This window comes from Gymnodraco acuticeps, unplaced genomic scaffold, assembly GCF_902827175.1.
Source record: "Gymnodraco acuticeps unplaced genomic scaffold, fGymAcu1.1, whole genome shotgun sequence".
In the NCBI taxonomy this organism is placed as follows: Eukaryota; Metazoa; Chordata; class Actinopteri; order Perciformes; family Bathydraconidae; genus Gymnodraco; species Gymnodraco acuticeps.
In genome coordinates this window covers 24,446-48,993 of record NW_022990441.1, presented here as the reverse complement: position 1 = coordinate 48,993, position 24,548 = coordinate 24,446, and the positions used below count along the sequence as shown (strand labels likewise).

General features: G+C 40.5%; 1 protein-coding gene across 2 annotated transcripts; it reads right to left on the bottom strand.

Annotated features, from left to right (window-relative positions):
- Positions 1–253: 253 nt before the first annotated feature.
- On the bottom strand, positions 254–20,594 carry ctsc (cathepsin C). 2 transcript variants are annotated; one of them, XM_034225618.1, is made up of 8 exons: positions 19,968–20,594; positions 19,204–19,349; positions 17,054–17,208; positions 13,274–13,429; positions 12,461–12,579; positions 4,308–4,439; positions 2,077–2,309; positions 254–1,179 (listed from the first exon to the last, which is right to left on the bottom strand). In XM_034225618.1, the coding sequence occupies exons 1-8, from the start codon at positions 20,125–20,127 to the stop codon at positions 913–915; spliced, it is 1,368 nt and encodes a 455-aa protein (XP_034081509.1). In that variant the 5' UTR covers positions 20,128–20,594; the 3' UTR covers positions 254–912. The 2 variants fall into 2 exon arrangements, with proteins under 2 accessions (XP_034081509.1, XP_034081508.1); XM_034225617.1 differs by having other exon boundaries at positions 19,962–20,593.
- Between the last annotated feature and the right edge of the window lie 3,954 nt (positions 20,595–24,548).

Below are 24,548 nucleotides of genomic sequence, written 5' to 3'. Positions count from 1 at the left end.
GTGGACTTCAGTTTGTACAGAATATCAGTATGACAATACGACACCCTCCGTCCTTAGACCCTCACATCGTACAAGGAAAAACTTCCGGAGAAAACCCACAGTTTAAAGGGAAAAATGGGAGAAACCTCAGGGAGAGCAACAGAGGAGGGATCCCTCTCCCAGGACGGACAGACGTGCAATAGATGCCGTGTGTAAATTCTGTTAACCGTTAGTTATTCTGTTTATGTCTTTTTTTCCATACACATTGACAACATACATTTATAAATGCTTTTATTCCATCAAAATTAAAAACATCAGTGCAAATCACAATAAAAGGCAATCAAATCACTTAATCCCTTATTCTGATTGATCAATAATTCCAGTTAAAATGTACACAGAGAAACATGGCAGTAACATTTTCAATTTGGTGCAAGGACAAAAGAGGTTGCAATTCTGCAACCGTTGCTTCCCTGAGAAAAATAATCAAAGTCCTGCACCTGACAATAAAACACAAACACTCCTCAGTTCCCTTTCAATTTAAATCCCTTCACATCTGCAGTAACGTTGTGCATCAAAACTTTTAGATTTTAGTACCATTCAGCATTCAAGTAAGACCCGAAGCATTTTGTTTTCAAGTTTGTGTTGGCAGTTAAAGCTTGAATTAAAATCATCCATAGGCAGTTAATCAGTGATTGCTGAAATTGGAAAAAATAAAACAATTTGTTTTTTTGACGCCTTGCCTTTGTAGGCAGGCGTGCTAAATTCATGGCTTCAAAAGAGCACAACAGCAGTTTCACTCCAATTCAAATGAATGATATGTTATAAATACTAAATCAACCATAAAAGATACGTTTTGTGTCCCTTTTTATGCTTTTAACTAATTCCTAGTTTAAAATTTGTATGAATGACTGATTGTTAAACCTCTCTGAGCGTCTACAGTTTGGGGATGGGGTTTGCTGCCACTGCGATGCTCTCGACGGCACACTCGTCGCTGCCTCTGCGGATCCTGAAGTAGCCGTCCTCGCCCCAGTTGGTACTCCAGCTGTTTTTGACAATCCAGTACTTCTGACCGGTCATGTGGCAGCGGCCGTAGCCCACCAACAGCACGGCATGATTGGTCAGCTCGAAGGGATTGAAGGGGTCTCCGAGGCCTGTGTGGTGGTAGATGCCCTCCTTATAGTGCATGAAGTCGGGGTAGACCTGTGGAAGGATACGGACGATTTTCATTTACTTTTTTAAGGGCATATCACACTCAAGCTATAGCTTATAAAGGGAGGGCTAATGAGTTGTCAAGACAAAATTACAAAAGGCATTTAATAAAAAAAAAATTACATTTACCTTCATTTTATAAATAAAAATGAATAAACTAACGGTTAACACTTGCTAGCATTTTCCTAGCTTAGCTGTGCATTGGGGTTAATGGGACAAATTAAACCTTTACTTCCAGAGAATTTGCAGATAGCTTACACTGAGAGTTGTTGATATTACACTATGTATGGAGAGTTAAATCAGAGTGACATACTACTCAAACAAAAAAAAGCACAGTGTAACGTTCAAAAGTTTTGCAATACAAAACAGAAGTAGTCAAATTATATATTGCAGGGTTTCCATTAGTGTTTTATAGCCAAGACAGGCCAACTTCCCAGATGAAAAGACCACCTCCATGAACACTGTAGAATCAAAAACATTAATCATAAGGCCCACAGTGGGTAAAATGTACCAACTGTGTGAATTAGAAGCCAACTGTTTTATTATGCACACAGTTGAAGGCAAGAAAAATAATAGGCCTTTTGACGATAATACAAAAAGACTGAATGTGAGAGAGCCTTTGAAAAGCCTGAATATTTTCTTATTCTTAGATTTATTGTATTCATTATATCTTTAAAGGCTTTCGGAAAAAAATATCTCAATTTGTGCAGAGTATTTAAAGTACCACAGCAACAGCTAAATTATAACAGGCTTAAACAGAAATAGCTGAAAACCTGAATTAAAATTACTTAAACTAACATGTATTGACAAAATAAAACCCCAATTGTTTAGTGAACACAAACTGTTTGTTTAGAAATAGCATTAAAGAAACCGTAACCAGCTGTTTACCTCAAAGGCCACTCCCATTGGTCCATTCTTGACCAGTTCCAACATCATAGCCATCTCACTGCAGCCGCCATAGAACCCGCCAACATAGCTGTATTCGGCGGTGTAGATGCGACCACAGTTCTGAGGGAGACTGCAGGGAGAGTCCTTTCCAATATATGGATAGCACGACTCATCCACCAGACCGAAGTCCTGCACGTACTTCCCAATCAGGTATGGAAATCCGCCATCGCAACCTTATAAAAGGAGAGATAAATAACAAAGTTTGTACCAAAGATATTGAAGTGACTGTTATTTTGTATATATTGATTGTTGTGCTTTTATTTATGTCTTAATGTGTGCATATGTATAAATGTGTATATATATTCTTATATTTTATTTATTTTTGTATTCGGGATTGTGGGAAACGGTATTTCGATCTCTCTGTCTGAACCATAGACTGTATATAGGTCTGAACACATTTGACAATAAAGTTGACTAGATCTGACATTTTGAATTTTCTCAAGAATTGTTTGAGGTTTCTTGACTTTGTAATTGGCTGGAAACACTTCTGTGGTCCAAGATGGAAATAATAAATGAGAGCATTTCCACAACTCTACAAAAATAATTACTGATAATGTATTAATCAGGACAATTATAACCAGGGGTGCACATAACTTTTTTGCCCTGGTTCTCAAAGGAGCACCTGGAGATGTTGCTTGGTGCTCATCCTTAAAATGAAATAAACTGTAACTTTTGAGGGGGTCTTGACTTTATTTGCCAGACACACGGCACTGAACACACATGCAGAGGTGAACACAGAACACACATACAGAGGTGAACACAAGACAACATTAGCACGACCAGTAATCCTACAAGCTGTCATCACTACCCTCCTGACTGTTCTCCTCACTGTCTTCCTCTCTGTCAGACATGGTAGCTGATGATGGAGGCCCTACTTATTTCTCTCTGGTTGAGTCTGTGATTAGCTGCTTGCATCCACAAGTCAACAGCTGGTTTTGGGTCGAAAGTCTCTGTTGTGATCATCTTAGAAAAGTGGATGTAATCAAATAAGTATGTGAACATAACCAATAACCTACCATAGCCAATAACAAATGAATGTAACTTATTTTATTTGTGTTGTTCATTCATATCTTATTTTACCTTAACATTTATTTATTTATGCTTTTTTTTTTATCTCTCCAGTTTTAAAGGATATTTTTGGTTACTGTCCTATAGTATACATTGGAATGATTTAAAACCTGTTTATCCCAATAATTATAAAGGAGTGCCTTGGAAATATGTGTTTACATAAATTGTGACCAAACCGTTTGAACTTAGACTAAAGTTAACTATCTAAACACTCGAGTCCTTTACCTCACTGAGCTGTAGTTAACTTATCAGCCTCTCAGTCTGACTGGAGAGGACTCTCCCTCCACATTATTGTAGAAACATCTTCTTCTTATATCCGTTAGAGCAGCTAGCACCAGATTATAATAACAACAGCGCTGGTACCACCCTCACTCTCTCCCTCGCTCACTCGCATTTTGTCTGTGAGCTGCGGGCGCCAGATAAGCCAACATCCCCCATTTTCATCACTTACAGCGCCCATCGTACAGGGCAAATGAAACGTGTAACCGGGGTGAAAAGGGTGTTACATTTACTTAATTATGAATATTGTTACATCAAGGCCGAAAATTAGGATGAGCCCCAACGGTCAAAATGTTTTTTTCCCTCCCAGAACTGCCAGCGCAGCGCCTCCACAGATCTGGCGCCCTAGGCGAACATCTAGCCAGTGCTACGGGTCGGCCTTGAGTTCATATCATGGTTCATATGCAACTCGCAAATATCTTTCTATCTCTCGCTTAATTCTCTCTCTCTCATCTATCCTATATTTTCTCTTTTCCCTTCTCTCCCTCTCTCAATGTTGGTACGCAAATGCGCTTTGTTTCAAATGACCCGGTGCTCTTTTTTTGGCGGAGGTGCGCATGCGCACCTGCGCACCAGTTATGTGCAGCCCTGATTATAACATGCTTTATACATTGCCATAAAAAAACCCACTTAAACGCTACTTGTTCTGATTAGGGAGGAAGGTGTCCCAGAGTTTCTACATGCAGCATTTGTACACTCTTTCATCATCAGCCCACAATACGAATACTTAGTTTAGGTACATTTTCTAATTACTGCCAAATTCATATATGCAATTTTAGTGTTAACCAAATTGTTAAGGAAAGAAGATTTAAGATTGAGTTTACCTTGAGAATATTCGGAACAGGAGACCACTTGCTGGGGGCTGAGGATGGGGGTGTCGGTGTTGTTGCTGAGGATTCGAATTCGAGCTTCCAGCATTCCCATGGTGGCAAAGGAGTAGCAGCTTCCACACGATGCTGAAACAGAACATCAAATATTTACAAAGGAGGCAAATCTCACCGCTGTGCCAACAGCACTGCAATAAATCATAACTTTGAGAAGCTTAAGATGAAGAGATTTTTCTTGACTGTAGACAACTGATGTTGTACTAGAAAGAGAAGAGGTGCGTTGAATAGTATATATTTATGTATGTAAACAAAGAGTTTGTCTGTTATTACTTTGTTACTTTCTTATACATGTAAATAAAGTGGACAAAATTGGAAGCACCTTTTAAACGAACACAATACCAATAAAAACATGACCTTAATGTCAACATAACATATATGGTAAAGGGCATACAGTACATGCAACCTTCTACAACACCACTGAAATATAAACCCTAATAAATTGTTAACCATGCACTGCAGTAGAACATTTGTCCAAGAACACATTTCATCAGTCAGCATTAAACTTTCTGTGATGTTTCTGCCCCGGCCAGCATACTCATTTGCATTGGTTGCAATGCATACTAATGAATGGATGCACAGACAGAAGCACCATCGATAGTGAGAGACACCATATTCTTATTAAAATCCTCATCTGGAACAAATTAGGTCAGAGAACAGAGGCTGTGGGGATTTGCAAAGTGGTTTAATTGTAGTAATGATTCAAGTCAGAGTGAAAGTGAGAACAGTTTTTCATTTGGGACAATACTTACATCTCCTAAGACTAATAGATGTTTCAACTTTTGATTTAAATTAAAGATCGGTGCTTGTGGGAACACTTTGGTGTCCTAATATATGATTTCATTAGTTTCTCAATTAGAGATAAAAGGTTTGTCATGACCCACAGGATGCAAGATGAAGCTTTAATTCCCTAAAAGGCTAGTTACACCTCCATCTTGCTTTAAAGTCACCGTGGGGCTGCATGTGATGTGAAAAAACTATTTTGTGTGAAGTGAAACCTATAAAATCCAGCTGCCTTGAAACATTGAAGGGAGGAAAATAATCTCTGCACAGTGACTTAGAGGGCTTCTATTGGAACTCTCCAGTGCTCTCTAGATCCTTAAACCCAGCCCTGCAGAGGCCCTCCAGACTCTCAGCTCACATAATCTCTCCCTCACACACACTGTGCAGAAACACAGGAGGAGAGCAGGAAGCATGCCCAGGCCTGCCAGGAGGAGAGCAGAGGATCTGGAGAGCTGCTGTTCAGTGTGCCCTTTGGATATCTTCTCAAGCGTAAAAGTAAAGCTTTGTCTGCATCCTGCAATTGTTCTCATTCATATTGTTTAAATGTCTACCAGGTGTGCACAGGTTTCCCTCCATATATCTGGAATTAACCGATTTTGCATGTTAGCAGTTAACAGTAAAAAAGCTTCAAAGTAAAGGTGAACGTATTCTTGTATTAATATCACTATATAACAGTGGCGAGCCGTGACTTTTATACCTAGGCCCTCTGACCCCCCCTTCCCTCGAAAAAAAGAAGATATATTACGTCTCGACGTAGACTTCAGCGGAATATCAAAACAGTGGTCCGGGGTGCAAAACGCATCAATGACAGCGACCCTCTACCACACCATTTATATAAACACCTATCATGACAGGGCACCCACAGCCAAATAACAATTACAAATGAGTTAAGTCGGCACGGCGGCCCGCATTGAAAATGACTTAGGCCTACCTTTGATGATCAAATCACTGAAACACAAAGTCCATCCTCCTGTCCTTTTGGATGAAGCACTTGCGGGTCATTCAGCTGATCCTTTGCCACTCCAGTTTATCATTGTAACTCAATCTTGAAAATGACTCCGTTAATAATTTCGCAACGATGTCATCACTATCACTGAAGTAAGCCATCATGAACGAACTTATGCTAATCATTCATCATTCATCAGATTCAAAAATCATAAAAGTAGGATAGACATGTGGATATTATCCGGCTGAACACAACGTGCATTTATCTAACAGGTTCGTTTTCCACAGACCTTATTTCGAGCTATTTTCCAAAACCCTATGGAGAAATCCCAATGCTTTCTGTCGAGGGAATCCGAGCGAAGCTTACTTCCGGGTTTTAGGACGCGTCACTGCACCATTTGCATAGACCCAGGGGCGGATCTAGACAAATATTCATGGGGTGGCAAGAGGGTGGCAGGAGATTTTGAGGGGTGGCATCCCCTGACAGAAGTATATGCTGATTGAAATCGCAATCATATCAATCAATTAGGGGTGTAACGGTACACGTACCCGTACTGAAATTATTCGGTACGGGCCTTTCGGTTCGGTACACGTGTGTACCGAACGAATATAGCGTTAAACGTAAACAATTGAGAACAACTTTCTGGAAGTAATCTCAGGTATATATCATAGAGCGACCAAGTCATTTCATTGGACGAGAGGCATACTATGAGAGCTGGTCACAGGGATGTGTTCAAATGTAGTCAGTAATTTGAGGAAATAGCGAACGCAGATAAAGTTGAGCTGAAAATCCTCCAGCATCATTGAAGTCTCCGTTTTGGGAACATTTTGGTTTCGCAGTTACGTACAAGGATGACGGACAAAGACAGGTGGGACCGAACCAACAGCTGTTTGTCGACATTGTTCAACTAACATTGGTTACGCGGCTGGCAATACATCACACTCATTTGAAAAGGCATCACCCGAATGTGAATATCAACCGGTACCAAAAGAAAAAAAGACTGAAGTGCAAACCCAACTCCACTAGCATGTAAGCCTCCACCACTCGCAGAAAGTTCAGACCGAGCCCAAAGCTATTACAAAACGCCAAATATCCTTATGTTGCCATGTTAGCAAAGCGCTACCTGGCTGTGCTACCTCTGTCCCTAGAGAGGGTGTTCTCCACAGCAGGAGACAGTTGTTAGTGCCAGCAGATCTGCCATTTCAGCAAGCAATGTGGACAAGTTCATCTTTCTTAGAACAACAAAATACAATGAAAAGCAAGTCCTATGTCAAGCTGGCTGCTTAGGTACTAGTACAGTTCAAATACATATTAATTTCAGTTCATCGAAATGCTGCACCTTAATGTTTATTTTACTATATTTTGTATTTATTTGAATAATTAGTCAGTTTAATAATAATTTAAAAAAAATATTTAAAATGTTTGTGGATAATTTTTTCTGCTGTACCCGAAAACGTACCGAACCGAACCGTGACCTAAAAACGAGGTACGTACCGAACCGAAATGTTTGTGAACCGTTACATACACCCCTACAATCAATGTTAACTTGGAAAAGCCACAATATTAATATTTAACTCAATCACATAGGTGATATTATTGTGGCACATCAGTAAAGCCTTACATATAAGGTAGCAGACGTAATTTAATGAATTTTAACTGAACAATAACTGAATGAGTTTGTCTCACTTAGACCAGCAGGGGTACCAAATCTATGCAGACTGCTGCAATAAGTACATTAATTAACTGTCTCATCGATGTTTGTCTGAATGAATATGATACTATTACAATCAGATTATTCCTATCAGCTGTCAGATCACTTGTTATGATTCACATATTCATTTATTATTGAATAAACTATATTTTTTGGAGGAGTTAATGAATGAATGTTCACTCAAGATGCTTGCTCACCCTCCTTCAAATTTGAAAACAAGTAATTATATCATTATTGATATACAGTTAACACCTTGACTTTACATCAGAAAGAACAAACATTAAAGAAGTGACTAACTGCATCAGTTATGGGTTAAAAACGTGTATTCAGCTAAAAACATATACATCGCTGCAGTTATTATCCAGTGGAAGGTCCTTACCTACTGGCCTAGTTTAAATCAAAAGTGGTTACTTGCTGTTGGCTGGGCAGTGTAGTTTTACACACCGTCTTATTTTACTTTCTCAGGACTTAAAACTGTTTTTTGGGGGCAGACCCCCTCAAAGAAAAAAATATATACACGCATACAAGGTCATCATCTTAACAGTTTGTTATGCTCATCGAGTCATCCGTGAGCAGAGCATCAAGTTGGCATGCCTATTACAGCTGAATGCGGCGATTACCATTTTGTTCAGCAAAACGCCTCACAAACGTATTAAGATCCAAAGCTTTAGTGCGTTTTGATTCAATGCTGAGTACAGCCAAACTTGACATTCTCTTCTCTGTATTGTAGACGCAACTACCTCATTCCTTCAGTCTTGGGTCCGAAACTTCTCGTTTTGCGCCGTCCCCGTTCAATGAATTCGCCACAATCATATTTCCAGTCTCGCGCCAGGGCCGGGGGAGGGGTTACAAGACGTCTCTTGTGCTGCATTCACTTGCACTCGGACATTAGAGATTTTCTCTCATAAATGTCCGATGAGCCACAACTTTTCTTTCAAAACAAAGATGCCAACTGGGGTGGCAGCTGGGGTGGCAAGGCTATTGTTTAGGGTGGCAGTTGCCACCCCATGCCACCCCGGTAGATCCGCCCCTGCATAGACCTCACAGCGGGCGGAACCTGTCATAAAGCCGCGAAAAATAAAGCCCGCCCATTTAGAGGGGCATCCCCTGACAGAAGTATATGCTGATTGAAATCGCAATCATATCAATCAATTAGGGGTGTAACGGTACACGTACCCGTACTGAAATTATTCGGTACGGGCCTTCGGTTCGGTACACGTGTGTACCGAACGAATATAACGTTAAACGTAAAAATTGAGAACAACTTTCTGGAAGTAATCTCAGGTATATATCATAGAGCGACCAAGTCATTTCATTGGACGAGAGGCATACTATGAGAGCTGGTCACAGGGATGTGTTCAAATGTAGTCAGTAATTTGAGGAAATAGCGAACGCAGATAAAGTTGAGCTGAAAATCCTCCAGCATCATTGAAGTCTCCGTTTTGGGAACATTTTGGTTTCGCAGTTACGTACAAGGATGACGGACAAAGACAGGTGGACCGAACCAAAGCTGTTTGTCGACATTGTTCAACTAACATTGGTTACGCGGCTGGCAATACATCACACTCATTTGAAAAGGCATCACCCGAATGTGAATATCACCGGTACCAAAAGAAAAAAGACTGAAGTGCAAACCCAACTCCCACTAGCATGTAAGCCTCCACCACTCGCAGAAAGTTCAGACCGAGCCAAAGCTATTACAAACGCCAAATATCCTTATGTTGCCATGTTAGCAAAGCGCTACCTGGCTGTGCTACCTCTGTCCCTAGAGAGGGTGTTCTCCACAGCAGGAGACATTGTTAGTGCCAGCAGATCTGCCATTTCAGCAAGCAATGTGGACAAGTTCATCTTTCTTTAGAACAACAAAATACAATGAAAAGCAAGTCCTAATGTCAAGCTGGCTGCTTAGGTACTAGTACAGTTCAAATACATATTATTTCAGTTCATCGAAATGCTGCACCTTAATGTTTATTTTACTATATTTTGTATTTATTTGAATACATTAGTCAGTTTAATAATAATTTAAAAAAAATATTTAATGTTTTGTGATAATTTTTTCTGCTGTACCGAAAACGTACCGAACCGAACCGTGACCTAAAAACGAGGGTACGTACCGAACCGAAATGTTTGTGAACCGTTACACCCCTACAATCAATGTTAACTTGGAAAGCCACAATATTAATATTTTAACTCAATCACATAGGTGATATTATTGTGGCACATCAGTAAAGCCTTACATATAAGGTAGCAGACGTAATTTAATGAATTTTAACTGAACAATAACTGAATGAGTTTGTCTCACTTAGACCAGCAGGGGTACCAAATCTATGCAGACTGCTGCAATAAGTACATTAATTAACTGTCTCATCGATGTTTGTCTGAATGAATATGATACTATTAACAATCATATTATTCCTATCAGCTGTCAATCACTGTTATGATTCACATATTCATTTATTATTGAATAAACTATATTTTTTGGAGGAGTTAATGATGAATGTTCATCAAGATGCTTGCTCACCCTCCTTCAAATTTGAAAAACAAGTAATTATATCATTATTGATATACAGTTACAACCTTGACTTTACATCAGAAAGAACAAACATTAAAGAAGTGACTAACTGCATCAGTTAGGGTTAAAAAACGTGTATTCAGCTAAAACATATACATCGCTGCAGTTATTATCCAGTGGAAGGTCCTTACCTACTGGCCTAGTTAAATCAAAGTGGTTACTTTCTGTTGGCTGGGCAGTGTAGTTTTACACACCGTCTTATTTTACTTTCTCAGGACTTAAAATTGTTTTTTTGGGGGCAGACCCCCTCAAAGAAAAAAATATACACGCATACAAGGTCATCATCTTAACAGTTTGTTATTCTCATCGAGTCATCCGTGAGCAGAGCATCAAGTTGGCATGTCTATTACAGCTGAATGCGGCGATTACTATTTTGTTCATCAAAATGCCTCACAAACTTATTAAGATCAACAGCTGTAGTGCGTTTTGATTCAATGCTGAGTACAGCCAAACTTGACATTCTCTTCTCTGTCATTGTAGACCGCAACTACCTCATTCCTTCAGTGCTTGGGTCCGAAACGCTTCTCGTTTTGCGCCGCCCCGTTCAAGTGAATTCGCCACCAATCATATTTCCACTCTCGCGCCAGGACCGGGGGAGGGGTTACATGACGTGCATCTTGTGCTGCATTCACTTGCACTCGGACATTAGAGACTTTCTCTCATAAATGTCCGATGAGCCACAACTTTTCTTTCAAAACAAAGATGCCAACTGGGGTGGCAGCTGGGGTGGCAAGGCTATTGTTTAGGGTGGCAGTTGCCACCCCATGCCACCCCGGTAGATCCGCCCCTGCATAGACCTCACAGCGGGCGGAACCTGTCATAAAGCCCGCGAAAATAAAGCCCGCCCATTTAGAGGGAAGATATGATTGGTCAATTGTACTGTCATTTGACATTACTCTCTCGTTGAGTTACTATAGCTGGCCCTCTGTGAATGTAGAGAGGGACCAACAAGCTCTCCCGTCTTCACAGTAGCTCCGTTACGGAGCGTCCACACTACAGCTTCAAAAAAAGCTTGGAGCTGGGCGTGTCTGAAGCTTGGGGATGTTATTCAAGCAACGTGACCAACAACCAATCACATGAATCTTCCGCCCCCTACATACAAAGCAAAAACCCCCGGGGATTTTATGGGAGCAATATATATATAAACTCCCCAAACAGGCGAAAACCTACCAGTTTCACCCACTGTCTCTGCCACCTCCCTCCATGCCTGGTTCCTCCGGTTTGTATCCCGGTAGGTGAAGAGGGTCTGGTCATACAAAACCGGGTGATTTGCTACGGCGATAATTAGTTTCTCCTCCATCTTTTTTTGAAATATAGAAATGAACGGCGGGATATCTCTAGCTTAGACGCGGTTTGATTGGCTACGGCTTGAGCTGTCAGATTTTCAGAAACGGGATTTGATTGGCTGGCGCTGGCTACTCCGGCGTCAGAAGTTGAACATTGTTCAACTTCTGACGCCGGAGACGGACCGCTATGCTACCCACAATTCAGTTCGGCGAAAAAAAGCGGCAACGTGACGTCACCCCATTCAAAGTGAATGGGCAGATTGACGCTGTAGTGTGGACGGGCCGTAACCCGTAGAGACGGCATTTAACCCTTCACATTCCAACAGAAACTGAACAGGCAGATTCGAAGGATTTATTTCTTTGGAAATATTATTTTAAATACAATTAAATCGAGTTATTTTGGTAAAACTAATGAAAAATGTAACAACAACAAAATATAAAAAATAATATTTTTTTTTTAAATGTTTTTTTTTTTAACGTTTTCAAATATTATTTTTTAGAATATCTTAGGCCCTCACAGAGGGCCTAGAGGGCCCTGACGGCTCGGCACTGCTATATAAGCATACTACGTTATATCGTTTATCTGTTAATTAAGGCTGTCTTTTCACACTAAAATGGTCCTGACGTCCTCTACAGTGGACATACTGTAACATTTCAAATGCAATTACATTTAAAAAGTCTAAATTGCAAGATGTTTTTTTTAACCATAAATAGGTAGGAGAAAAAAATAAATAATTGGAAGACACTTTTTTCCCTTTTTCCAGGAGGATATGAGGGACAGCAATTGAGTTTCACCTTGATTTCGCACAGGACTGATGAAGTTAGCGCCATTAACGTTCCTCCAATCCCAGCGCTCAGGTAGAGCAGCCGCCATCTTGGCCAAACCAGCTTTGACTGGCATAGGCCGAACACGCCTAAAGAGAAAAAGTAAGAATCAGAATTAAATAAAAATTACGTTAAGAAATTTTGCATGGACAAACTGTTTTAAACAGAACGCCTCATAATATAGAAATTAAGGCATGACAACTTAAAGGTGGATCTGTTAAACCAAGTAATATTGGAATGTTTTACCAGATGGGTTCAATTCAAGCAGATGTCCATTGTACTGTTCTTTCTACCATTGTAAGAATGTGTTTGTTCTGAATGATTAGGTCTCTAAAAGATAGCCAATGGACTTTTCTCTCTAGAATGAAAAGAAAAGTCCAAAATAAACGTTTTGGATATTAGAATAGGCAAGGCAAAACAAGTTTATTTATATAGCACCTTTCAACACAAGGAAGTGCTTTAAGAAATAGTGCAGCTGAATCACATTATAAATTGACAATGCAATAAAAGCCCTTCCACATTTGCAACCATCTGCCAATAACCGTCATCTGTTCAGTTGATGGTGTACTGGTAGTGTGTATAAAAGCACTTCTACACACCTCCTTACTAAAAAAAAATGCAACGAGCTAAGCAGGGCTCATTTTAAATGTAATAATTGAGTAGTTTAAATAGTAATTTAGCACAATAGTTATGACATAGGAGACAAATATTACTTGTTAATAATGTGCATTCATGTGTTTTTCCCATTGTGATATACTATGGGAGATGCAGGTGAACACTCACTGAGGGATGCGGGAGGCGGGCCCTCCTGCGCGGTACTGCAGCTCCCTCAGAGTGAACAGCTCGTGCTCGGGGTAGGCCGCAGCCTTCCAGGACTTCTGGACAGAGTTGATTAAATCAACAAAGTCCAGGTTGTGTTTGTACGGCTTCTCGAGCAGCCTGGAGGTTGAACACAGTCACATATAAAGGTATTGTGTGTCACACAAACAAAAGCATTGTCCAGTTTTTGATACAACTTCATAAAGAGGTTTACAGCTAAATTGTTCATCTCTGGCTACGCCTCCCTGCAGTCTCTGGATTTCCTTGCTCTCACTGAGACCTGGATTACTCCATCCAACACATCCACCCCAGCAGCTCTCTCCACAGCATATTCCTTCTCCCATACACCCAGACCAACTGGCAGAGGAGGTGGCACTGGTCTCCTGCTCTCTCCCAAATGGAACTTTTCCCTCTTCAAGCTACCTAACTTCACTCCTTCCACCTTTGAATTCCATGCCGTCACAGTAACCCATCCTATACAGCTAACCATTGTTGTTCTCTACCGTCCACCAGGCACCTTGGGAGACTTCTTGGAGGAATTAGATAATCTCCTCTCACACATCCCTGAAACTGGTCCTCCCGCTGTACTTCTCGGAGACTTCAACCTCCAGACGGGGAAGATAGACGAACTAACATCTCTGTTAACCGCCTTTGCTTTCTCACTGTCTCCGTCCCCACCGACTCATAAAGCTGGCAATGTCCTTGATCTCATATTCTCAAGGAACTGTGCTACTTCTAACCTCTCTGTAAACCCGCTCCACACATCCGATCACTTCTTCATTTCATTCTCTATATCCCTTTCCAAACATAACAAACTAATCTCTTCTCATCCTGCACTTGTCCGCCGTAACCTTCGCTCCCTCTCCCCCTCTACCTTTGCCTCGTCGGTGCTCTCAGCCCTCCCTTCCTCTGACTCGTTCCAACTCCTGCCTCCAAACTCTGCTGCAGAAACTCTCCTCTCTACTCTCTCATCCACTCTGGACTCGCTCTGTCCTCTCACATCTCGGCAGGCTCGTCAGTCCCCTCCTGCTCCCTGGCTAAATGATGCACTGCGTGCTAATAGAACCGTCCTTAGGGCAGCAGAGCGGAAATGGTGGAAATCCAAACACCGTGACGACCTCCTAACCTATCAAGCTCTCCTCTCCTCTTTCTCTGCTTCGATCTCTCAGGCAAAAAGCACTTTCTTTCAAGATAAGATCCAATCTTCCTATTCCAATCCTAAAAAACTATTTTCCATCTTCTCCACCCTCTTGGACCCTCCAAAAGCTCCTCCCCCCTCCTCACTTCTGTCAAGCGACTTTGTTACCCACTTTGAAAAAAGGGTTGATGATATTCGCTCTTCTTTTTCTGACTCACCTTTACTCACCGCTGGGTCACCAGACCCTCCTTCCACCAACACACTTACCTCCTTTTCCCCTCTCTCTCCAAGTGAGGTTCTTACCCTCATTACCTCTGCCCGCCCTACCACCTGTCCTCTGGACCCTATCCCTTCAAACCTCCTTCAGACTATCGCTCCTGATATTCTACCGTTTCTCACCCATTTCATCAACACTTCTCTCACTTCTGGTCACTTTCCAAACAGTCTCAAGGAGGCAAGAGTAAACCCTCTCCTAAAGAAACCCACTCTCAACCCGTCTGATGTTATAAACTACAGGCCTGTCTCTCTCCTCCCGTTCCTGTCTAAATCACTTGAACGCGCTGTCTTTAAACAACTCTCCTGTTATCTCAATCAGAACAACCTTCTGGATCCGCACCAGTCTGGTTTCAAGGCAGGTCACTCCACAGAAACTGCTCTCATTGCTGTCACGGAGGAACTGCACACTGCCAAAACTGCATCCCTCTCCTCTGTCATCATCCTGTTGGACCTGTCTGCTGCATTCGACACGGTGAATCATCAGATCCTCCTTCGCACTCTCCAAAAATTTGGAGTTTCAGGCTCTGCACTTTCCCTCCTCACCTCATACCTGAAAGACCGTACCTACAGGGTGACTTGGAGAGGGTCTGAGTCCGACCCTTGTCAATTAACTACAGGGGTCCCTCAGGGCTCTGTTCTTGGTCCCCTCCTCTTCTCCCTGTACACAAACTCGCTCGGATCAGTCATTAGCCCGCATGGTTTTTCTTACCACTGCTACGCTGATGACACCCAATTAATTCTGTCCTTTCCCCGCTCAGAGACCCAGGTCGTCGCACGCATCTCTGCTTGTCTAGATGACATCTCTCAGTGGATGTCTGATCATCACCTCAAGCTCAACCTTGACAAGACTGAGCTGCTCTTCCTTCCGGGAAAAGATTGTCCCACTCTTGACCTAACAATCAACATCGGCACCTCAGTTGTTTCCCTGACTCAGACTGCAAGGAATCTGGGTGTGACCCTAGATAACAACCTGTCCTTCACTGCAAACATCGCTGCTACAACCCGTTGCTGCAGATACACGCTTTACAACATCAGGAAGATACGTCCCCAGCTGACACAGAAAGCGACTCAGGTTCTGGTCCAGGCTCTCGTCATCTCACGCCTAGACTACTGCAACTCCCTCCTGGCTGGTCTACCTGCATGTGCCATCCGACCTCTGCAGCTCATCCAGAATGCAGCGGCTCGTCTGGTCGTCAACCTTCCTAAATTTTCCCACACTACTCCGCTCCTACGCTCGCTTCACTGGCTTCCGGTAACTGCTAGAATCCACTTCAAGACACTGGTACTTGCTTACCATGCTGCGAATGGATCTGGCCCTTCGTACATCCAGGACATGGTTAAACCGTACACCCCAGCGCGTGCACTACGCTCTGCATCAGCCAAACGACTTGCTGCGCCCTCGCTGCGAGGGGGACCCAAGTTCCCAACGGCGAAAACACGTGGGTTTGCTGTCCTGGCTCCAGGATGGTGGAATGAGCTCCCCATTGACATCAGGACGGCAGATAGCTTGCACATCTTCCGGCGCAAACTGAAAACTCATCTCTTTCGACTCCACTTCGAGCGTTAGAACTATTAACGAAGCACTTTTATACTAATAAAGGACTGGCTTTTCTAAAGCCAGTTGAGTAGCACTTGAAATGTTTTTGCTCTATGAAACCTGATGTACTTTTATGATTCTGTTTTCTTCAAGTTGTATTTTGTTGGACGAACGCACTTATTGTAAGTCGCTTTGGATAAAAGCGTCAGCTAAATGCAATGTAATGTAATGTTCCCTGGAGTGCTAAGGACATAATTCAAAGTTGATGGTAGGAAAACTCCCAACACCATAAGTGTATGTTTCATCCAGATTACTATCTGACAAGGCAGACCTACAGAGTTCACACCCTCAACTACAGAATCATGTGCAGAAAATATCCACGCCAGCCTAGAGACAACTTGTAAATTGTGACAAAAGTTGTCACAATTTGCATGCTGGATACCTGCAGAGTGTGTTATTTACAGATTATAATTGCAAAGTATAAATGTTTCAGTAGCTATTGTAAGCTTCCTCCATGTGAGGAAATGTAAGGAACGGTCATGCTTTAATATCAGATATGAATTTAGATTCCAGGCCCTTATGAATGGCCTACTGAGGGTGAGGGCTCACATCACAGAAGGGACTAGAAATGTATAAATAAAGCGGAAAGGTCAAAACTGCAGAGTTCACTGAAAGCAGAGATCCTCAGCATTGCATGTGTTTAGAGATTCTACACAATAATATTCCGATGTTTTACTCTCTAGCTTGTGTAAGTTACGTTAGCTTGTGTACCTAGCTATTATAACGTACGTACCTGCTGCTGAAGAGTGGTTTGTAATCTATTTGGGGTGGTACTGATTTCACTTTCTTCCCCACGAAACAGGCCCAGTTGTGTCCCAGGACATCATGGACCCACCCCGGCATGGTCTGGTCACAGTAGCTGGTCACCTTAGACCCATCTTCAGTGTACTGCAAGTGAAGTGAGACAATCAGATTAGTCGTTTGGTGTCCAATATGCAATTTTATGTAAATACAAAACCTGAATGATTAGATTATTTCCTAAAGTAATATATTTTCAAAATATATTTCGTTATTATGTTCCATCCAAAGTCTTAATCAACAAAAACCTCCCTAATCCTCACAACTTGCTACTTTTAGCCTAGTCAAGTCTAGAAAAATAGGAAAGTTGAACTAAATATGAACAGCTTTAATCCAATCACGGGTTAGAAACAGACAGGCTATGGCACTTCCTTCAACTTCAATAGGACTCAGATGAGGGTGTTGCACTTTTCCTTTTGTGATGTTTTGGTGTTGTTCTTTTGTTTCTTTCCGTTAACCGTCAAGTGGGAAATAAGTATTGTTTGTGTTTCTCTTAGTATCCCAAGATACTGTTATGATTGGCTGTGAATTTTTTTTTATTTTTTTTTTATTATTATGAAGGGCAGACCATCTATTTCTATATTTTCTTTTTAGAAAGGGGCAGGCCATATACGATTTTTCTTCTCCCTGCTCCCTTTCGCTCAATGGTGTGTTTGTAGAGACATGTTTTGTTGGCAATTATTGTACATTGGGTTTTGCGTACCATGAGCAGAACAAATAAAAATGAAATGAAACTCAGTGTCACATGAGTGATGGGAAATGTCACATGAGAAAAGATCAACCTCAAATATAGCTGCTTTTAAACTGTGCCTATTTCTAATTCCTTTCAGCCTGGCCTAGTGCACATCAAAGATGTTAAAGATAACCCCTAACCACATTTCAGATAAGGAGAGAGGAAAATGAGTGACAGTGAAACTAAACCATTAATGTCAGGCAGTGATGCATGATGAGTTGGACGTTGACCACATAAAGTTTGTGGTCAGCTGGGCTTTCACAGAAAGATGATGTGTATAAAACAAGCTAAGCTAAAGTGCAAAAAGAGGATATGAAATTGTTTGCTGCAAGCATTTTTACTAGACTGTATTAAAAAACATCACAAGTCAGAAGTATAGGGATGACACAACTGAGAGGAGAGAAACTAAAAACTATAACAGATTTACAGAAAGTGTGATGGTGAGAGGGAGACACAGAAAGCCTTCCATGCAGGGAATAAATTGGTGGGTGTCAATTTAACACAACTGAAAGTCACTTGAGTTTTAATTTCCTGCCAGTGAGAACATATCAAGATTGAAACACGAGCTTCAAACCAACCAGGAAATGAGTCGTTTTTGCAGAATAACCAGACCCGGCGCCAGAACAAATCTAAAGGGAGGGCATATGATTTTCATGGGAGGGCACACAAAACCGTCTCTCTCCACACACTCTCACATGAAATGTGTTCTTTTGATGCGGCATGCCTTAGCAGTCCTTTATCAGTCTGTAATGCATGTTTCCAGTCGCAAAAACCTTTGACAGTAAAAGCTGCATCAGATGAAGACGTATTGACTTTAAACTGTCTACAGGGGAAACAAAAGGCTGCGTCTGCTTCTAACGAATATTCAAGCCATGGTCTGTTGTTGTACCATGCAGCGGCAAAAGTGCGCTTCTTTCTTTCGTTTTAATAAATCCTTAGACCTTTTAAGCCAATTTCTGATGTCCATTTTGTAATTCAAACATAAATGGGAGTCTACAGAATGCACAATAAACAAATCCAGAATAGGCGGCAGAGTGTGACGCTGTGATTGGTCTAAATGGGGACGAATCACAACACACACATGCATTTATTTGACTAGCCTGCGATTTTTTGTTTTTGTTCTGACATCACATACATTGTAGCATAAAAGTTCACAGTTTATTTATAATTAAAAAAATAAAATAAATATATTTTTCCATTTTTATAAATAATAAAAAACGTGTTTATTTGGGGAGGGCAGGAATGTCAAATGGGAGGGCCTGGCCCTCCCACGGCGCCGGGCATGAGAATAACCATGACATAATACTCACATTTTGTCTCAAATAGGTGAATTGTGTCAATGCATGTTTTACCTTGAAGAAGGCGAACCATTTGTAGCCATTGATGACCACTTCAAAGCCCTGGTTGTAGACGAGGGTGAAGAAGCCGCTGTTCCCCAGCTCATCTGTGGATACTGACGGTTTCTCCAGGGTCACAGTCACCGTGCTCTCAACCGTGGCTGAGGAGGAACACCAAAACATACAATGTAGAGTTTAACGTCAGGAAATGATTAAACCATAAGTTAAAAAAAATAAAAAAAATAAAAACGTGATCCCATGGATGCCAATACATTGAGCAAGTACGAGTTTTTGTCTGGCACTATGTGGAAGTGAAAGCAGCTGAAAGTCCCATGTGTTGTATGCTCAAACACTTAAATCACAGATGCAGACACAATAGGAAGAGTAGAGAATATGTGTATATCTATATTTGTTTGTATGAAAACATATTGAGCAAGACAAAGAGTTAGCTTAATACTAAAGTTCATCTGTAGTCTACTGGCAGGTCAAGAAACACACACAATGTCAGCTACAAGTTAACCGTTAGCAGCCTATAAAGAAGGGCACATGAATAAAAGTTTTAAAATAAAGATTTACAAAATCGTTTAAAAAGTGCAAGCCATAAAAAAAATTGACATATTCAAACGAGACTACAGTCAACATTCCGCTTTAGTGTCTGCCCAAAACTCAACAGGCCCCAACATGTCAGCTGATTTCCAAATAGCTAAACTATTCTCAGTCTCACTCCTCAGTCACATAATGAGATAATTTAAATACTGTGTTGGCGTGTTTACCTTTACCTGCAGCAGAGCAGTTGATGTTCTTGTCGTGTCCTCCTTTGGACACCTGAAACACCCAGGTCCCCAGCAGGTCCTCATAGGTGCAGTTGGCCGGTGTGTCCCCCCAGCTGCCTTCAACCCAAAGCAGGAGCACACACACTAGCAAACCGCTCGACCTCATCTTCACACACAGCTAGCTTACCTGCACACACACCTAATAGCTACGCAGCTAGTTCTGGGTCTCAGATAAAAGCCTTAAAGTTTGACCCTTGTTTGTTTACCTGCGCTAACTTCTCTGTTACACCCGTCCTCTGTGTGCTCTGCTATTTATGCAACCTGAAACTTTCAGACAAAGATACACTCTTCAGCTTCTAGGGTCAAGATTATTCACTGTAGCTCAACAACAAGCAAGCGCCCTTCTTTAAAACCTGCTGCTATTCTAACCGTATTTCCAAAACATAAGCTCGAGTGCATCTATTTAGTTTAGTTATTTAATCTACATATGTAACGCATATACTACCTCTCAGCGCACTATACCTAGCGTATCGTTATTTTAACACTTTAAGTATGTGTTAAAGAGACTTAAGCTAACAAGAAAACCAACACACGTACAGTACTTCTCTCGCCCTAAACCGTTCTTTGTCTGCCGCTTTTTGGTTTCATTTTCCTTGTCACATGACCTGTGAGCTGGGGGCATGCGCAGTAGCGTTACAGAAAAATCAAGAAAAAATACAAACCGAGGTAGGTGTTGCTTCTTGTTGATGACTATTATACATTCATGGTTGATGATAGTTAAAAAGGGTGATGAAAAATAATAGTACCTGTAGATATATATATATATATATATATATAGATATATATATATATATATATATATAGATATATAGATATATATATATAGATATATATATATATATCTATATATAGATATATAGATAGATGTATATATAAAAAAAAACATGCTGTAAGATATACACGTTATGTTCCAGACAGTAAAGGTCTGAAAGTATACGTATATTATGAAAAGCGAGTTAATATGATATATATATATGATATTTTTTTGTTGAATATACAAATATTACCATGAATGTGGATAAATACTGTATTATAACAATACGGTATTCTGTTTTTCATATTTGTTATTTGTTAATCTGTTCGAAATAAAGACTGAAAATGAAAAAAAAATGAAAATGTAGGTGCATATGTGTGCATGAATGTGTCTATATATCGATATATAATATATATATATATATATAATATATATATATATATATCGATATTATATATATATTATATATATATATATATCGATATATATATAATATATATATATATATCGATATATATATCGATAGATATATATATATCGATATATATATATATATATATATCGATATATAGGCTATACGTGGGTGTGTTTGTATGTATTAACGTACCTTTATTTTGTATTGCGCACTTTGTTCCAAAGGAAATTAAAAGATACAAAACCCAGCAATAGCCTGCTCACCTTGCTGCCATCTGGAAGGAGATACAGAAGCATCCGATGTTGTACGTACTGACTACAAAACAGCTTCTTCCTCAGGCTGTGAGATTTCTGAACTCAACCTCCAAACTCCACCAACAAAAAATACTTTTTAGGCTTCATTTGAAATGTTTAAGTAGTTACAAGTAGTACAATTAGATCATAACTGCAGTTTGTTGCAAAAAACCTGTATTGTACAAAATGACCTTTCCCTTATTTTCTGTAAATAGGACAATACGCTCTTGTTCATTTGTTTCTTTTTCACCTCTGCTGTTTAGATCTTGCTGATAATGTTGAGGTATTCTAATAATCCATGTCGAGGAATTCTCTTTTCACTTGTCAACTTGCCTGTTTGAATGTGTGTGTTTAGGCGTGTTTGCATGTGTCATTGCAGCCCGATTAGTCTGTAGTTAAAGGTGTTAAAAGGCTTTATTTTTGCCAGTGGCCACTTAAAGCAAGTGCTGGGGGCTTTGATCACCATAGTAACCATGACATAGACTGACTCATCTTCTTGACAGACCATAATAAGCACTCATCAGAAGAAGGGACTGAAGTGGTATTAGTCATGCAGGCTCATTAGTGCCATTACTCTGTATGTGTGTGTGGCAGTGTATCTGTGTGTATCTATGAGTGTGGGCACATGTGTATGCTATTCGTTGTATGTGACTGTGTCCCTATGCAATGACGCAAAATAGAGGACCAGGGAGACGGAAGGAGGATGAATGTTAACAGTCTGAACCCACTGAGTTCCCGCAGAGAGTGACTCATTGAAACTCGTGTTTCAATCTTGATATTGTTCTCGCTTCCACCGGCAGGAAATGAAAACTCAAGTGAATTTCAGTTCTGTTATATTGGCACCCACAGATTTGCCCCCATCTTGCATGGCTTCATCTGGCTCCCTCTCTCTTTCATCACGTTCTCTTCTGTCATGCATTTTTTGTAATCTCTCCTTTCCTCTCAGTATTTTGCTTTTACGCTTCATACTTCCAACTTGTATGGTTTGGTTTCTTGTGCACAATACATACACAAAAGGTCAGGATCTCTAACAAGCGTTAGGCAATACAGAGCTTCTCAACCTGTTTACATGCCTATTCAATAGTTTTCTTGATTAATCAATTTCAGGTCCATACATGTTAAATATAGAAGAAGAATTGCGCAGCTTCTAAAAGCCCAATGCCCTAAAACAGTCCAAAACAACAACAATGCCATCTAAAAAGACTGCAAAAACATTTTGAGATGCTTTGACTACAACATATTCAGTATATTTGCTTGAAGATGTACTCAACCGACAAATCCTTTTAGCTCTACCTGTGTGTCAGTGTGTTTACAGGTGTAGAGAGAGAGAGAGAGAGAGAGAGAGAGAGGAGAGAGAGAGATGAGAGAAGAGAGAGGAGAGAGAAGAGAGAGAAGGAGGGATAGAGGAGGAGAGAGAGAGAGAGAGAGAGAGAGAGAGAGATGTCTGTGTGTGTGTGTGTGAGAGCAGAAGACTGCCTCTGTGTTTCCCTTCTTGGTATTCTCGGCACAGTTCCTCACTACCTACCACATTTAAAAATATCCTTCCTTGAAACTGCAGCATCTCTGAGCCTGATCAAACCTGTATTTTGTAGAGGTTAAGATTACATGTATGCAAATTTAAACTCTGAATAAATTACTGAAATTTGCTGAAATGTATATAATTGTAATAATGACATTTCTAATAAAACTGTTCACTCAGTTCAGCTCGGTTGGATCATATCTGAAGCTGTTAAATACCTGATTAACATCCATGACTAAACTGTCTTTAATTAATATCTTAACGTGCTGTTTAAGCTATTAGACTCCTCATGTCACTTATGTTAAGAATGTAGCTGTTCAATCATGTGCCTTGAAACACACATTGATTAGCTGGAAAAAGGATGCAAGAGCAGTATATCATTAAGTTGGAGGTGTGGGTGGAGCCACTTCATCACAAAGTGGGGTTGACCACACAGGCCCTGTGGAGTTAATGCTACACCCTTCACATTTAAATGAGGTCCTCTGGAGCTGCTATCCGGTCAGTTGCCTCAGCCATATGCAAACACCTACACACACCAGTTGTTTTCACCTTCTTTGCACATATGTGCATGCCCACACATGCATGCTGTGTATACACGCAGCAAATATATATGCCAATGCCCACACACACAGTCTGACTCTCACTGTCAACCACATGCTGCCATGACACCCCATGCCCACACACACTTTATATATAGGGCCCACCTGACTACGGTTAAACCCACCACATGTCATTTACATGGGAATTAAGAATGATTACAGTAACTATATGCTGTGTGACGCTGTAAAAGGGTTACTCACCATTTTAAGAAGCCAAAGGTCCACTCATTGATTTTCCTATCACTTTAAAAACTGAGTAAATTAGGTTGAATTGAAAACTAAAGGCGGTGTGTTTGCTCTCCAGGGTGCTACAGCATCATATATAATATCCACAGGTACATTTTAAAGCATCAATGAATATATATTGAGACTGTAAACTGTGTTCGGGGTGCAGAACTTCTTTATCCTCTGAGGATGAAGTTGTTCCTGCATTTGAGATCGATCTCACTTGTATATTGACTTTCTTTATTACATTAAATATGAAAAAAGACAAACTTTGTCCATGTATCATTTATCATTTTCTCTTAAGAATTTCCTCCACAGTTAGGAAATATTGCTTTAGGTAGATTATTTATTTATACTATAGGTTAATGTATTGCTTTTCCCTAATTTCATCTCCAGTTTTCATTTGGCAATGACTGATTAGTCAGTTAGAGATTCAGCATCTTTACTTCATTTATGAATGATGCCATCTGTGACATTCAATTTTCCAACTGCACTTAAATGGAGATGCAGAAACAACTATTTATATTCGAGCATTAAAGGTCACCTATTATGCAAAATCCACGTTTTCATGTATTTTATACATCAACATGTGTCCCCTCTGTGTAAAGACATTCTGAAAGTTTCAGGAAAAAATATTTGCTCACTTTTTGTCCTGATCCATTTATATAAAAACCTGAAAAGGAGCTGATCGGATTTTGCCCACTTTATGATGTCATAACGAT

Coding starts and splice junctions, on each gene's coding strand:
- ctsc (XM_034225617.1), bottom strand. CDS start 20,127: ATGAGGTCGAGCGGTTTGCTAGTGTGTGTGCTCCTGCTTTGGGTTGAA. Junction 19,350..19,961: donor CTGCTCTGCTGCAGGTAAAG/GTAAACACGCCA, acceptor GTTCCTCCTCAG/CCACGGTTGAGAGCACGGTG. Junction 4,440..12,460: donor CAGTCCTGTGCGAAATCAAG/GTGAAACTCAAT, acceptor GTTCTGTTTCAG/CATCGTGTGGAAGCTGCTAC.